Below are 16,569 nucleotides of genomic sequence, written 5' to 3'. Positions count from 1 at the left end.
GGAACTGGATGAAAACATGTCTTTGTACAGCAGTTACAGTATTGAACTGTAAAAATGTGAGAATCCCCAGTGTGACACATTTTACATCACAAGATATCTAGCAACTGTACCTCAGCAATATCATCCTTCAGCTGGTTGTACTTCTCGATGTCAAAGCGTGTCCTTTTCACCCCCTTGTGGAAGAACAGCAGATACTGTCTGTCTCTAGCGTCGGGGTAAATATACTCCTACAGGTTATGGAGAAGCACAGACAGAGCAGTTTGTAAGAGAAACACGATTATCAGATCATATCGTCCATGTTCTGCTTGCTGTTACTTGGGTCAAATCCCAACACGGAGAAATGCAACATAAAATGGACTCTGTGTCCTTGGGAGTTAGAAGACAGCGGATATTAATGAATGCTTAGTGAAGGGCAACACTGCCACCAGACCAGCCTTGTAAATAGCTAAAAATAATACTAATTAATGCAGGGTGCAGCTAAGAGAGAATCCCATTACCGTAATGCTTTGTTCTCTGGTTGCTCAAAGAGTTTCTGCAGAATGTCATAGAAGACAATTTCTCTACAGGAATCGATAGTGTCACGTTATTTGGATAGAGAAAAAAAAAAAAACAGCACTGTTCCCACTAGGTTATAAATAGGATTAATGTGGTGATAACCTTACGATGAATCAGCTAAACCTTTATATACATAATGTCATTAAATACAATTTATATAAGTTCAGATTGCTTTTTTTCATTGGCAAAAGTTAAGAGGAAGCATTACCTTATATTGAAGAAACCTGAGCTACAGAAACTTTGGCCTTATTTTCTTTATTATATATTTTAAAGGGGCCGTATTATGCGTTTTTATAGGTTGTAATATAGGTTTTTATGAATGCCTGAAACGCCTCAATTGGAATCCTTTATTTACTTCCCCAACATAGTGGCATCACTACATAACACTCGCCCTTCAGTTGGCAAGCACTACAACACATTGTACGCGATAGGCTAAGGGGTTAGCCAACTGTTGACCAATCACAACAGAGTCAGCCAGCTAACCAATCAGAGCAGACTGGGCTCTGGTTTCAGACAGAAGGGGGAAAAGTAAGGGAAATAAATCACTTTGAACATTAAAGCATGTAAACATGTCAAAGCAGAGGCACAAAATACAATCATGAAACCTAAAGATTAGTAAAATAGGGCCCCTTTAAATAGAATAGTCTGGATTTTTTAAGTGGGTTTATAGGGTGTACAAAGCCCTTCTAACTAAAGCTCCAAAGCGCCCAGAGTACTTGTGCAATCACAATATTTATCTCCTTGCAGAACATGGCGGTTACTGCAACCATTAGTAAGATTGAGTAATTGTGTGACTTTGGTGAGTTCAAACCAATCCTTTAAATCAACAAAGTAACACAATAAGTAATACTACGCCTGCTATGGACAAACACCTCATACTGTACAACCCCAGTTCACAACACCCACATAGCAAACAAGACAATCAATAATTGATTGTTAAGATTGATGTCATCATAACATTCCTCACCCTCACAGCAGCAGAAGATGCAATCAAACTTCACTTCAATCATTAATTATGCATACTGTATATATTGGTGTGTTTGTCTTGTTTTTTTCTCACCTGGCGAGTAAGCACGTAGTAGGCGTACATGAACATGGCCGTGCCGTAGGTGATAAAGTAGGTGACGGGCTCCATGATATCCCAGGAGTACTCCCACCAGGTGAGTCGGGCCAGTACGCCAAACTGGGTGGCCATGTACGCCATGCCCCCCCACATCACCAAGGTGGTACGCCGCTCTGCCTTCCTATTCAGATCCACCCTCATCTGCGCAGAAGTCAACAACAAGAAGAACAAAAGAGTCAGCTGGATCAAAAGGAGGCCCAAAGGCAGCCATGATTAGACCCTTCAGAGACCCTTATCCAAAATCAGGTTGGCTCAACTCAGACTTTGAGCGGTAATCCTTAAAGGCTGATTGGAAAAAAGGCCTGATATCTTGAACTAATGCAGATGAGAGGAAATTCGGAGTAGCTCCTTTGGCTTTCACTGAGCAAATTGTTTAGTTGCCATGTCACCTTCAATTATTTATCAAACACTTGGTTGGCTGGTGAAAACCCTTGTGATTATTCATGAGTCTAGTAAAGAGGAGAAATTAACTTGTGTAACCAACAACACAAATATCAGAACAGTTGAACTTGTTAAGGAAGTCAGACCTTCTCTAAGGGGCGGAGTTCAGAGTTGAGGTCCTCAAGTCGTCCAATCAGCTCGCGTTCCTTGCTGAGTTGGTGCTCCTCGATGCGTAGGGTGGTGTAGAGCTGCTGCACCAGAAACTTGACGTCATTCAGCCTCTCTCCCTCTTCGTGGGGTAGTAGCTCTGAAGGAAATGCATTCACATAAACAGGCTTTAATACAACACATCTGCTGGCAATAAAACAATTACTCTCCCCTAGATCTCTTTGACAGTCCTCACCTCTCCGTGCTGGTCGCACAAGGTGTGTGGTATCGTTGATGACAAGCTTGAAATCATCCAGCAGCAGGATGTCTATTCCTGTGGAGGAGGCGACCCTCGCTCCATCTGCAGAGAGAGACAAATGTGAAGAGGGGGGCGGTGAGAAGAAGGAGCGCTGATGGGTAACCACTTCCAACACCCTCCACGTCTCTTGATAATCAGGCTGTCCGATTATCATGAGAGTGGAAAGGGAGGGCACTTACACACTTAAGAGTAAGATATCAAGTGTGTATATGAACAACCTGCTGGGGTAAATGGATGCAGCAGGAGTGTGTGTGTGTGCAGTACTTGTGTGTGTGTGTGTGCGTACCCGTGGAGTAGATGGCTACGCGGTCGATGCCTCTGTCCTCGGCCTGGAGCTGTTGCAGGAAAACTCCCACACTGTCGCTGAGAGGCTTGAGGGTGAACTGACAGCGCTCTCGCCGGGACGGCAAACTGACTGAGATCACCGGCAGCCCGTTCTGATACACCACTGTCACCTCTTTGAGGGGGGGGGGGGCACGCAAGAACATGACAATTTAAAATGACACCTGAAGGTGCAGATGAGCTATAATGATAACTCTGCTTCTAAACATAACACAATGTTCAATGCATTTATTCAACGTAAAATAAATGACGTTAACCTAAATTCCTGTACTATGACCATATCTTTCACACATTGCCACACATTAAATGCCACACGATATATATTACTCATATAGGAGTAAAGAAAGCAGAACATTATTCACATTTATAAGCTAGAATCAGATTATTTGGACTTGGAAAATTACTCAACAACGATAAATTGACTATCAGAATAGTCAGCAATTATTAAAGTTGACATGTAATAAACAAATGGATCTATATTAGTAGCACTTACTGAGATTGTGTTAAATGCATACAGTATCTGCAAACTTATTCAGACTTATTCGTAAATCCTGCATAAATCCTGATTCAACAGACTAAATCTCAAACATCAGTGCTCCCACACAATAAACAAAGAAATACACTGACAGCTGTTTTTGCCCAGAAATAGGCATAATGTCGAGTGTCAGTTGTTGAAAATCAATACGGCATAATATTGCTAACCTTTCCCTCAGAGAGCTGTTATGTCGATTCCTTGATGCCAACTATTGATATTTTTTACTCTCATAGGAAGACCTCCAAATGATGCGTGTGTGCTGGGACTGACCATCAGGAAGACCCACAATGCATGAAATGATTTGGTTTTTCATAGCAGCAACAAAATAAGAAGAATGAAATGAACGAGTCCCTGGGACTGAACTGAATGTGTTTCAGTTTTAAGTGTGCAGTTCCTTCTGTGCTGTAGCACAACCCTAAGAACTTGTGTTTTATGTTTGAGTTTCTGCTTAGTGGCACTATATTTTTCTGTAATCCAGCTCTTATGGTGCGTAACCAAACTATGGTTATAATGAGGGCACACAGCTGTAGCCATTACCGTGCTGAGTAGCCCCAAATGACAGAGCCATGAATCAATGGAGAGGGGTGTGTGTGTGTGTGTGTGTGTGTGTGTGTGTGTGTGTGTGTGTGTGTGTGTGTGTGTGTGTGTGTGTGTGTGTGTGTGTGTGTGTGTGTGTGTGTGTGTGTGTGTGTGTGTGTGTGTGTGTGTGTGTGTGTGTGTGTGGAGGTAGAGGTGATTTGAGCTGCCTTGTTGCTGCTGCACCCAACAATGTGTTCCTGCGTGCCCACCGCAGTGAATCAGCAGATCTGTGCTTGGGCTCAGAAGGGAATCAGCCGTCAAGGGCCTCTTGACCGTGTTCAAAGACGCAGAGATGCAGACATTTTATTTCATCCCACTCCTCTGTTATGGGGACTATTTGAAACATTGTCCCCAGTGTCACAGCTGCACCTGTTCCCTGTGTGAAGGTCCTATCCTACATTTATAAAGGAGCACTTTTAAAAACCAGCATGTTCTGCAGTGCTGCCTCCTCCTCTCACCCCCAATTCTCTCCTCCTCTTCCCTCTGGTTAACGCTCTCCATCTCTCCCGCCTCTCACACAGATGAGCAGATGCTTCCCCGAGACAGATTCCATATTAATGAGTTCTGGCTGTTAATTCCAAACGAGCCTCGGGTCGTTGTCTGATCAATGCGGAATTCCTTTAATAACAGAACTCATTTATCTCGAGCGAGGAGAAAGAGGCTGGATTTGGGGGAAATCCTTGATATTGCTGGTGTGGACAGAAATAAGGTGAATGAACTAGGATGAGGACTTACCGTCTGGAGTGGCGGAGGAACACAACAGTCTCTGGCCGTGCCATGTGGGGGCGCCCCTCCAAACCTGCAGGCAGAAAAAGAGAAGGGCAGAAAGCTGTTATTTTCCATTTGTACACAGATTTTTTATATCTAATGTTAAGTGTGACGGTGTGACACTCGGCAACATGACTTTACTCTGTCCCTCTGATTCTTAATGTGCAGGACTGACTGTGTATTACGTTACAAAATGGCTTCCCTTTGTGTAAGTTTCTAGAAATGTTCAGACATTCAGGCCCCACCCAAGAAGTGCAGATCCAACTGCAGCTTCTCGGTCACGGAAATATTTTACAAAGGGGATGACGCATCAAAAAACCCACATCTATATACACCAGTACTCGGGCACAGAAAAACCCCACTTGGAGGAATCCACCACAGTGGGAGACACAGAGAGAAGGCAGCCAAATGCAGCATGAATGTATCGCAGCATGAATGTATCTCAGTATAAATTCTCCAGTTGTGTCACAGCCTGGAGTTAGTGAGTGTGTGAGGGAGGGGGGAGGGAGGGAAGAAGGAATACAAACAGAGGAGCAGAGCTTGGGGAAACCCTCTTTTTTTTCTTCTGTTGCTAGTGTACACCCAGCAAAGTAGGAGTGTCGGCACATGCTTCGAATTACAGGACTCGTCACGTTTTATGCTGAGCGGCGATGAAGCATTATCGTGCTGCCAGATCTCCTCACACTACACAGAAAGATCAGAGATGAGGATATCGAGAAGAAGAAAGAATGCCAGGGGGCGAAAACAGAGATTCATTTTTAGTTGTGTGCACAAACGCAGACACAATTCGCTTTTACACCTAAAAAAAAAGGATCGGTTTCTCTTCCAATTTGTCGTGGTTTGAGCAGGGAACAGGGCGTCTTGCACACCGTCAATGCTTTAAAACAGATGGTTAACAGATTATCAGATTTATGACATGCACACAATCTGACTGTCACTCAGTCAAAATCCAATGTTCTTCACTAACATATCCTTTAAGACCCAAGACTACTGACAGTTATGGATTGAACAGTTATCCCAGGGGAGAGCAGGTGTATATGCAGGGATGTGTGCACTGAAGTGTATATGCTGTCACTGCGAACATATGCTTCCTGGAATCGGAGAAGTGAGCAAAACACAAGCAACCTGAATACCTGTCTACCTATCACGGCATTTATTCACTAGACAGCCAGAAAATGGTGGACCACCGCAGTACAGATGTCCTGTGATACATGCGACAACAAAGGAAACTCAAGATGCTATATCCATCGTATGACACATGAGAGGGCACAGTGACTGCATGGACCTCAACAAGTATATCATGTTTTATTGGCGGGTCACCTTTCTATAGTATTCTCAAAGCCTTGTATGGTTCATCCTACAATATAGGCAGACAGTGTTCAACTTCATGCAAAATTGACAAAATACGATTTGTGGGGGAAACTTCTGCGTAGCAATGCAGTGGGAGTCACCGACTCAGGAAGGAGACACGGTGAGAGTTGGAGCTTTTGATGTCAAACACTGATGGGTTCATTCAGAGTATCGGCCGGAGGATTCACATCACAAGTCAAAGAGTCAGAGGTTCTGACTTCACGGTAGAGTTGCCACGTCAATTCTGAAGAGCCTCTCTCTATGCTAGACCTTTTAACTGGTTCACAGAGAGTAATCAACATCTCTGAAGGAGTAGACTAAACAGCTGGGAACAATGAACCACTTGCCCCCCGACACTCATGGCCTCAAAGATTTCACACCTGAGAGTCCACAAACACTGATAAAGAAGTGCCTCAGCGTTCTCACAACAATTACCATTCGTGCCAGACAAGTTGACCGGTCACAAACTGGTAACAACACATATGGCACCAATGCCTTTCCTTAAAGGAGATAACAGACGTCAGAGTAGATCATAAAACGTCACAGAGCAAAAGGTTAGATATCTAGAAGAATTATTCCTTAACACGATATGTCAGGGAAATCAAGCATCTACCTGACAAACACTCTTGGTTAAAGACCAGGATGTCGATCAGAGAATGTGTCTGCCAATCATCTCATCTCCGTTGTGGAGGGGTCAATGTTAAGATAAACACAAACAACTGTCCCTTAGAACCATGAAAAATGCTGTGAATTGTCAATAGCTGCCAATGACTGATATGAATTAGTAACGAGGTGCTAACAGTCTGTTGTCAGTTCTGGATCTCTTCACTGCTGTTTTTTCTCCTCATCCTCAATGCAACACTGCCTATGCGCCACACAGAGGCTCAGTGAGGGGCCACAGACGGAGGGCTTGCTGATATACACATTTGTAGTGTTCTTGCTACATCAGAAATCAAACGATTCTTGAAAACTTTATTTTCTATTTTTGTAAAAAGCAGAGATTAGAAAATGTGAAGCAGTGATGCAGATCCACTTTAAACTGAGCTCCAGAGATGTGTATGTGTCCTCACTTCAGGATTCTTAAACTTGTGTCTTTTCCAAACCATTAGGCCAAAGACGACAGATCTGTGTGTGTGTGTGTGTGCGTGTGCGTGTGCGTGTGCGTGCGTGTGTGTGTGTGTGTGTGTGTCCTAAATGAGAATGCTAAATGATGTCCCGTGGCACCAAGCAGAGCCCAAATAGGCTGCTGATCAGATGACATGCTGAGAGGCGTTTTGGCCGGTCTGGAATATCTGCACAGTCTGCACTGCTCCGCTCGTTCATTAACTTCAGCTGCTTGAAGCCTGGAGGAAAGATGTCGCCAAAATACCCTCAACATCTAGGGGGCTGGTTTGCATGTACACCCATTAGCAGAATGACATGTACATGTGAATGTACCTCTGTGTGCAGGTGGTGTGTGTGTACAGTATGTGTTTGCGTCCACCCGTCTGTTCACCAGCCTGTGTGTCAGCGGTAGTTGCAGAACGCCTGAGCGAGACCCCCCCCCCTCCTCCTCTCCCTCGGCACACAGCCACTGAAACGCTGCCTGAAATATTTAACAGCGAAGCAGCAGTCAATAGCACAGCAACCTTGGAATCAATGTCATACGGGTAAGAGAGGGAGAGGGTAAGAAAACGGGCAATCGACGTCGGCTTTGGAAGATGGACAGATGAGCTGCAGGAGTGAAAGAGGTGTGGAGGAGTAGAGGAGAGAGAATGCAAGGATAAATGGAGCGGCAGCAAGGGAGCGATGGAGATAAATGAAGACTGGAGTAAAACGGTGTGATTCACAAAGTGCATTTCTAACCATGTGCTGCGTATACTGTACCCCGCAGCAGACACAGACACGTGACTGCACCGTGTGAGTAGTATGGTGGCAAGAAAAGAGAGGTGAAGGGAAACAGAGGAAGGGAGGGAGAGATGAGAAGAGGGAGTGTGATGAAAAGCAGAGGGAGCGAGGACAGGAGCAGTAGACTTGCTGGGAGGAGAGGAGGGGGGGGGGGCTGCTGATCACTGCAGTAAAGGAATCCCTCGTCTAGAAAGGGGGGTTGCCCCTCGTATTCACCCTCCCTCCCTCCCTCTCTCCCTTACTCGCACTGAATCCTGGTGTGCTAGTTTTGATCTACTCTCAATTCTCATCTGCACTGCGCTTTAATTTCCTCTGCATCTCCTCATACCACGTGTTTCCTTCAAATTAAAAATGAACAATCCTCCATTTAAAACCCACTTTCAGGGGGGTACATGCAAAGCCCACAGGGACCCAATAGATCAAACAATATTTTCTGTGGGAGAGGAAAATACATTTGATACACTGAGGAAAATATAAAGCTTCTGAGTAGAGGTCCATACTGAGTCCTTCCCTGCTCTCACGTCACGTAGATACAATATGGATCTGCAGTAAAGATAAATCATGCTGAGAGTACAACAACGTAACAATTTCACAAAGAGGTGCCAGGAAAAAAGAAAATCCACACATCATATAAACCCAGGGAGGGATCGGCACACAACCTTTGAGAGTGAAGCCGCTGCAGCTCTGCCTACTATCAATATCTCCCTATGTGCAAACGTTTGCCGGGTCAAATTCCAGCAACACGACTCAGATCCTTGCTCTCATTTCAGTTCAGATTATGTGTGTGGAGAAATGTGCACAATTTACCAGTCTCCACCTCCTGTTAGCAGAGCAGCTCTCAGTGTGGACTGCCAGTGTTGTTCAGCCAAAGCTAAAAACAAACTGGGTTATTTTAGCACATCTCGGCAAGAGTCAAATATATGACGTCTTCTTTTTATGTTAGAATTCTCTATTTGGCTAGAACCCACTATGTATACAGTCGATTTTTTCCATAGCTATCCCAACGGCCCTGCCATATGAACTCAAGCACCCCTTCACTGACACCACCTGTCAATCATCTTAAACTGGATGCTGGTCATATGAAAGAAGATATCATACACTAATGTTTTCATAGTCTGTTTGGACCTTATGCACACGGAGGACTTTTCAACCTTTAATGCCTTACTTTAAGTTTACTTTTTGTAAACTGTTTATTTATTACTTTTAGTATATATCCCAAACATATATCTATTACTTTTGTCAACACATAGCATATATACACACTGCCACTTATTTTAGCTATGTTGTAATGGCTGGATCTGAACACAAAATGACAGCAGTTTTAAAAAATCCCTTTTTGCTCATAATACATCCTTTTATTTTCCAGAAACACCACAGGGGAGATTATGCCAAGCATGGTATACCAATGTGTATGGCAGGGTTTCCGTTAGCCGGTAATTACCGTTTTTTAGCTGGTAACATTTATTAAAAACAGGTCAATTCAAAACCTGCCGGACAAAATGTCCGGTAGTAATTAGGGATGCTCCGATCGATTGGCCGCCGATCATTATCGGCCGATATTCACTCTTAATAGTTTGATCGGTGCTCTCTATAAAGGCCGATCAGGAGGGCTGGATCTGATCGATATGGACATAAACGCGAGTGAAGCAGTGACGTGCGGTGAGGTTCATGGCTGGTGAGGCACTGAGTCAGATTTACAAATATTATATTTTGACCTTAATCGAAATATTCGGTTATTTTCAAAAGCTTTTTTAGTCTGATGCTTAGATTCATTTTAAACAGACCGTTCAACAAAAGGATACCCAAAATCTAAATATTGGATTGTTCTTTCTTAGTAAGATCCCATTTTCATTACAAATGTGGTCTTACCTTGACTTGAAGATGAAGTCCATGCTATCCTTCTGGACAACAATCTCTATTACTTTTTTGTAAAAGTCCTCCTTATCTTCCTGTAGTTTCAAAAGTCTAGTTTGTTGTTACGTCTACCGTCTCTGCGTAGAATTACAGTAGCAACAAGAACCTGTGGGCTCACGTGCGCCCCCTTCAGTGCGGGAGAGGTTATGGCTGCCTCCCCTGGTGCATTTTCATTGCCGTTGATACCAGCGAGCCTAAATATCATATATACGTGAAATAAGTTATTTAGAGACTATGGATGGCGAGGATAAATGTAATAAAGGGATCTACAAACATTACATTGGTGACCTACAGTGAGATGGGAACAGGCATGCGCTTAGGGCCCGCTTTCCAGCCAGTTTCTGTGGGGTGACGCATTCTGAGGTGAGGCAGATCTCATCTGTGCCTCAACTCAGCCCACAGTAAATGGCTTGAGCGCGCTCACAAAATAAGTGCCCGCGCTGCATTAGTGCCCGCGCTCCAGCAAGTTACTGTGGGCTTACGAGAGGCAGAGCACGCCCCTGCCTCACTTGTCATCGCTCCCGTAGCGGAGCTCGGCAAATTTGCTGATTTTGACTATAAAAAGCGATTAGAATCATACATAAATCACACTTACAACACAGATCAGTGGAGACATTTTATTATTATTACTATTTCGTTTTTCTTTAGTTGTTTTTCCGTTACATTGGAGTATGACAGGTGAGGCTCTGCCTCCCCTGCCTCCACTGACTGCACGTCACTGGAGTGAAGTATAACCGGACGCGAGAGAGAGATCAGCTGCTCAGGGGCGGTTCTAGGGGGGGGGCCGTCATCGCCACGGAGGAGCACACAGCCTCTGTTGCCCCTTTCACACCAACGCAACTCCGGTTCAAGCTCCGTGCTAGAGCTTTTCTGGTTCAGAACCGGTTCTTCGGTTTAGCGCCGGCTCTTTTCACACCGCTCAGAGCCCGACTGGTGCTGCCGCTGCTGCGTCATGACGTCACAGTTTACGTCGCTGAGTTTCTCCCCAACGCCGGAGCTCACCTCACAACAACGGGCCGGGGACTGCGTTGCTTTTAATCATACGAAGCCAGATTAAATTAAATAACGACTTCTCCAACCTTATACTTTTCTCCAGAGTGCCGTGGTTCATTGTTTATTAATGTGTTTCAGCGGCATTTACCGACCGCTGCAGTGCTGGCCGGCTGCTCTTCAACGGGAGTGTATTCTCCCGTTAGCTCCGGGTTAGCTCACACGGCTCTAAAGTATTCACTGTCTGACTGTCACACAAGCAGCTGTTACATATCCCCAGTTCCCCTTAAGTGAATGTGTGTCAGTCTGAATTGACGCTGTTTGGCATCACAACGCTGTTATGAAAGTTTCTCTGGTATAACATGGGTGATGTTAGCATAGCAACTGAAGCTAAACTGACTACTTGCTAAGCAGTTTTCTACAGGCACTTTTTACCGACGTATTTTTCATTATGATTCTACTTGTGATAGTCGGACATGACAACCTGTGCAGCCCATGTATTGATTCCATCCGATAGCTGCTATAATAACAAACAAAACGTCTGCCTGCTCTCCACAATGATCAATAACAGCGAACGGATGGTCAAAGTAAGGTACAAATAAACAGAATCACACAAAGCCTGGTTAGTGTTGCCTGACTTTATAAAGTGTGTTTTTTTTTTAACAAGTGTGTGGTTGCGTTCTAGTCACTTTGCTCAGCACTACTGCTTGTTACAACTTTTATTTGCCGTACTCGCCTTAACTGTTATCTCAGGTTAATCTCGCCCCCCTCCGACGTAAGCGTGACGTATGCGGTTCTTGCTTCTAGACGGACAACTTTTTGGTGCTCGAAACGAACCGGATTCCGGAGCTATGACGCTGCTCCGCTGCGGTGTGAACAGGAAAACCCGGTGCTTTTCAAGCACCAGCACCGAACCGGCCCTGAAACACCGTTGGTGTGAAAGGGGTATGTGAGCGAGCGAGACAGAGAGAGAGAGCTAGAGAGAGCACACCTTTATCTATTTAATATAGTTGTAAAAACTTAAGTAAGTCATTCGAAAAGTTTAAAAGGGGAGTGATTAGTCAAATATGCATAAATAAAAAGAAAGAATGCTAACTCGGTAACATAAGATAAGAATAAACAAGTTTAAATGATTTGTTATTGGTTCTGATCATATTCTAAAGATGTTTGAATTATTGAAAAGTATACAGCTCCCTTTCATATGAGTGTTGAGAGCTGTATCCATCAATTCATTTTGTGCTCAAAGTGCACCAGATTGATGCATTTAACTTCAACATTTAAAAAATAATCTTCCCGGGGTGCATGCCCACGGACACCCCTAGAGGAGGTGAGGTCCACCCCCAAATAAAGCAGGTTCAAATAATTTAATTGCATACAATTTCTTTTAGTAAACACTGAAAACGGGTCCCACAGACCCAAACAGCACACAAAGATTAAAGGGAAGCATATGTGACCTGCTCCATCGAAATCAGTCGCATTGACCCAAAGACACATTTTGAGTTGTATACACTGTTGGAAAGAGGAGATTCCTAGCTTTCTAATGATATCAGGATTGTTTTTGTACTCCAAATATTAAGCAAAATACGTCACATTATATGACTGTCACCGAGTCATCATGTTGAGAAAAAGGCCTTCAAAGTTTCCTCTTCTCTGGAATCCATCGATCTGATTGATTATTAGCGGAGCAAATGATCAAAATACTACGGAGGGAAGATATTTTCGTTTGGATTGCTGCTCTGGGGGAAGCTCGCGAGTGTGTGTGTGTATACGTGTGTGTGTGTTTGTGTAATTTTGCATTTCTGTGTATTGTTTGATTCCCGGGGAAAACACTCAGGAGAAACACCGGCTGTTGTTATGCCTGCTGTGACTTTAAGTTACTCCGTTCTCCGCTTGTAACTATGCCGTTACAAGCTTCAAAGTTGTATTTATCATCTGAATTTGCCGAAACAAGTTTAATATTCTGAAAGCCAAGACCTTGTTTAATTGAAATCAGATGAAAACAAACTGTAACGGACCCTGCTGTGTTATCTATGATTACTATACGCCTTACATTCATAATGTCAGCCGGAGGGAGGGGAAACTGCGCTACGGAACAGCAGAGTGGCGAAGGAGAGCTGTCATCTTCCCTTTACAAGCTTCAAAAATGTATTTATCGTGTGATTTTGGAAATAAAAGTTTCATATTCTGAAAGCCAAGACTTTGTTTATTTAAAATCAAACAAAACACCCGAACCCCGAAAAACTATTTTTTTACGCAAATCCTGGTTTATTTTGAAATGAGCCGTTGGGACTTCCGACTGATTTCGATAGAGCGGGTCACATATGATAATGTGTAATGAAACAAATACCAATAACTGTATTGCATTGTTTTCTTACGCGCAATTACTTCATACTGTCTTTGTCTTTTTCGTCCTGCATTTATTGTGCCCCCCTCAGAAAATAACTGGCCCCCCCAGTCAAATTGGTCTAGAACCACCACTGCAGCTGCTGAGTCTGACGGAGACACGCAGCTCTGCATGATCACCTGAAGCCCCGCCCACTGTTTAGCGAGCTGCATGAGAAACTGACGGGCTGTCGGGAGAGAGGGAGGCGGGAGAGAGGAAAAGAGAGGATCCGTTTCTCCTGTGTTATTATTCAAAGTTAATGTAAACTTTTGAATAATGTACTTTATCTACTATAAGTAGTTTGTTTGAATGTAATAATTATGTTGTTTGTTGTTTGTGGAAGCGCATCATTTATTGAAAAATGAATCTGAACTTTTCGATCTGTTACGATTATAAACTGAAGCAATATAAAAATGACTCCCATTAACTGAGTTTTAAACATCATCATTACCGGTCATAGTCCGGTAATTACCTGCTAACGAAAACTTTGCTACACAATTCTTATTCTTATTATTGAAACATGACCGGTAAGTTTCAAATTTGTCCGGTAAAATAAATTATTTCCGGACATTTGACCGGCAAGAAAAAATCCTAGCGGAAACCCTGGTGTATGGGTGTAACAGACACCAGCGCTGACATAATTCCCATTTCATGGCAGCCTCAGGGGAGGGGAAAACACTGTCATCTCTCTTCACAACGCCTATATCTATCTCTGTGCTAATGCGTTGTCCCGGGTCAGATAACACGGCAGCTATTCAAAGTCGTTCAGGAAATAATTCATGGATACCTCACCCATGTCAATAGAGCAAATACTATACATCTAATTTATGCGTACATGTATCTAAATAATCTTTAAAAATCTTTTCAATTCCTTTCCCTGGTGTACAAAAGGATGGATTTACAATCTAAGGAGCTGAGATCAATTTTCACATGACCCAATCGTTTGAGATAAGGCTAGTTTCAGAGGGGGGGGCGGTTCTCCATCATGCTACTCTACCATGACATGGTCAAGGTGGAGTCAATGGGAGGTTACTGTATATAGAGTGAAAATAAGTGCTGGGATAGATCAATATAAGTAGTGTCTTGAGGACAGACAGAGGCCATATAGTGAGAACACCCTACATTTATCAAGAGGTGTACCAAAAATCTGATCAAAAAACAATAAATTGACCACCTTAACTGAACAGAGTTCCAATAATCAGCTGTGACAATCCGCTGACTCAACTTAAAGCATTATTTCCATGTGGATTGTGAAGGGTACGAGAATGAGATTTATGATATATTAAATTGAAAATAAACGGTGTCTTTTATTTGTGCTGCTGAAAGGGATTTGTGTTGACGATGGTCTTATAAATTAAACCAGTGAGAGTTCTTTTGGATCCTTGTGTTACTAGTTTAATTGCCGTTTTATAGCACATTAAGAGACTGCTGACTGAGACTGTTTAATTTCCTCTGGTGTGCAGTATTTTTTGAGGAATAATTAAAGATCAATTTGAATTATATGAAAAAAATTTTTTAATTTGATGTAATTACTTAAAATGTGCATAAAATGTTCATTAACTTACAACAAAAGGGAGCAAATAAGAAATAGGAAAAAAAAAACAATGGCATTTTTTTTCTTCCGTTAATTGATAAATTGTATAAATGTAAGAAAATTCAAAATATTTCAATCATAATTTCCCAGAACACGGAGTAATATCTCGAAACATATTGTTTGTCACACAAACAGCCGAAAAATGTTTGGCCTTTTTTGTTAATGGCAAAAATTTGATTATTAAACAGATTTATTTGCTGTTGCCTGACAAACTGATTAATAGACAGAATTGCCATAAACTAGGGCAAAAGTTATTTAATTTGACAAAGAATGTAGCTCATATATCAAATAATACAAGTGCTCTGTTAAAGTCATATGGGGCGATGCAGTATGGCTGATGTGTCCACTTTATTATCTCACTGCTCTGCCGCATGGCGCCTCCCCCCCTCCACTCTCCCCCTGCTCAGGGGGCGAGGTCCTGCCCACTCAGCTCCTTGCTGCCCACACTTCCATCGTGGGGTTAACTAGTTGAAAAGCACAACTGCGCCCGTTCAAAGGCACTCACAATCCACAGCACGCACGCACCCACATTCCCGCCCCCTCAGGAACAGACAAAAGCACATATACACCTAGATAAGGCGGGCACTCAGCAGTTGCAACAGAAGAAAGTGGATTTGAGTACAGTGTAATCAGAAGAATCATTTCCCCCATCTCAGCACCCAACAGCTTATGTAACCAAAGAAAGCGCCGCCTTTTCTCTCGCCTGTGTTCCTCGTCTGGTAAAAGCCATTAACAGATATGAAATCTGTAGTCACATTCTTGAAAGGCACAGTATTAAGTAATCTCCACTCACACATTTGAGAAGGAAACGGTGACAAAGCACAGCGCGAACGACAGAAAGCCTGTAAGCAATCTGACCTCCCCACTGCAATGCAGAGTTGATAGTGAAAACAACCTTCCCCTGATAAGACCATTTCAAACATCAAGACTGCACACTAGTTAGAGCAAGATCTAAATAATTCCTGCTTAATCTTTCATTCCATTTCAATAAATTGCCTTTTAGACACTGGAAATGCTTTGATTAATTAATGCCAGCTCATGACTTACTTAATCCATGGGATAAAATCTCGCCTGTGAATTCATTTGTTTCTATGACACAGATTAGATCCTGACAACAAAGTGGGTGTTTCTCAATGTCGAGGAAGGCTGCTCCAGAGCCACTATTTCAAGGATACTACGTCATCGAGTGCCGCCAAAGGACTGTTCCAATGTCCAGCATACTTGGAATTCTACCGAGGACGGCGTACTTCGTTGCGGGTTATTTCGAGGCTGCACATGTGTAGACTCCGCGGTCTTAAAATCCCCACAATGCTTTGCGCACGGACCAATTTCCAAATCTTTGGCGGAAATTGCGCTCCATTTAAGGCAGGGCCTCGCATATGACGCACACCTGCACACCTGTTAGCCTGTTCCACAATTCTTGGTTTTCAGAGGCTAGGAAGGATTCTTGCCTCGCTTCTGAAGCAACTGACTCGGAGGTACATGTGCTACCAAGGAAGACTCCTCGACATTGAGAAACACCCTGGGACCTGATGCATTACTAAACAGCAGTGCAGGCTATCACGCCTGAGCTTAAAGGATAGCCAGGGCCGTTGAGCTTCACAGCTCTTTTGGACTCGATCCGTCCGAGGGGCAGAATCTGCTTTCTCTGACTTCCTCAGGTCACTTTAGAGATCAGAACAGTGCAGAATTTCAAAATTGT

The 16,569-nt window shown here is 43.3% G+C and overlaps 1 protein-coding gene across 2 annotated transcripts in view; it reads right to left on the bottom strand.

Annotated features, from left to right (window-relative positions):
* The window catches only part of mcu (mitochondrial calcium uniporter), a 60,167-nt gene that overhangs the window by 3,762 nt on the left and 39,836 nt on the right, over positions 1-16,569 (bottom strand). For both annotated transcript variants that reach the window (XM_034152158.1, XM_034152157.1), the window contains exons 3-8: positions 4,717-4,780; positions 2,812-2,982; positions 2,463-2,567; positions 2,206-2,366; positions 1,616-1,819; positions 111-227 (exon numbers count right to left, since the gene is read on the bottom strand). In XM_034152158.1, the coding sequence (XP_034008049.1) occupies positions 111-227; positions 1,616-1,819; positions 2,206-2,366; positions 2,463-2,567; positions 2,812-2,982; positions 4,717-4,780 (822 nt within the window). The remainder of the gene's footprint in view (positions 1-110; positions 228-1,615; positions 1,820-2,205; positions 2,367-2,462; positions 2,568-2,811; positions 2,983-4,716; positions 4,781-16,569) is intronic.

This window comes from Trematomus bernacchii, unplaced genomic scaffold, assembly GCF_902827165.1.
Source record: "Trematomus bernacchii unplaced genomic scaffold, fTreBer1.1, whole genome shotgun sequence".
NCBI lineage: Eukaryota > Metazoa > Chordata > Actinopteri > Perciformes > Nototheniidae > Trematomus > Trematomus bernacchii.
This window is presented reverse-complemented; position numbering and strand designations above follow the sequence as displayed.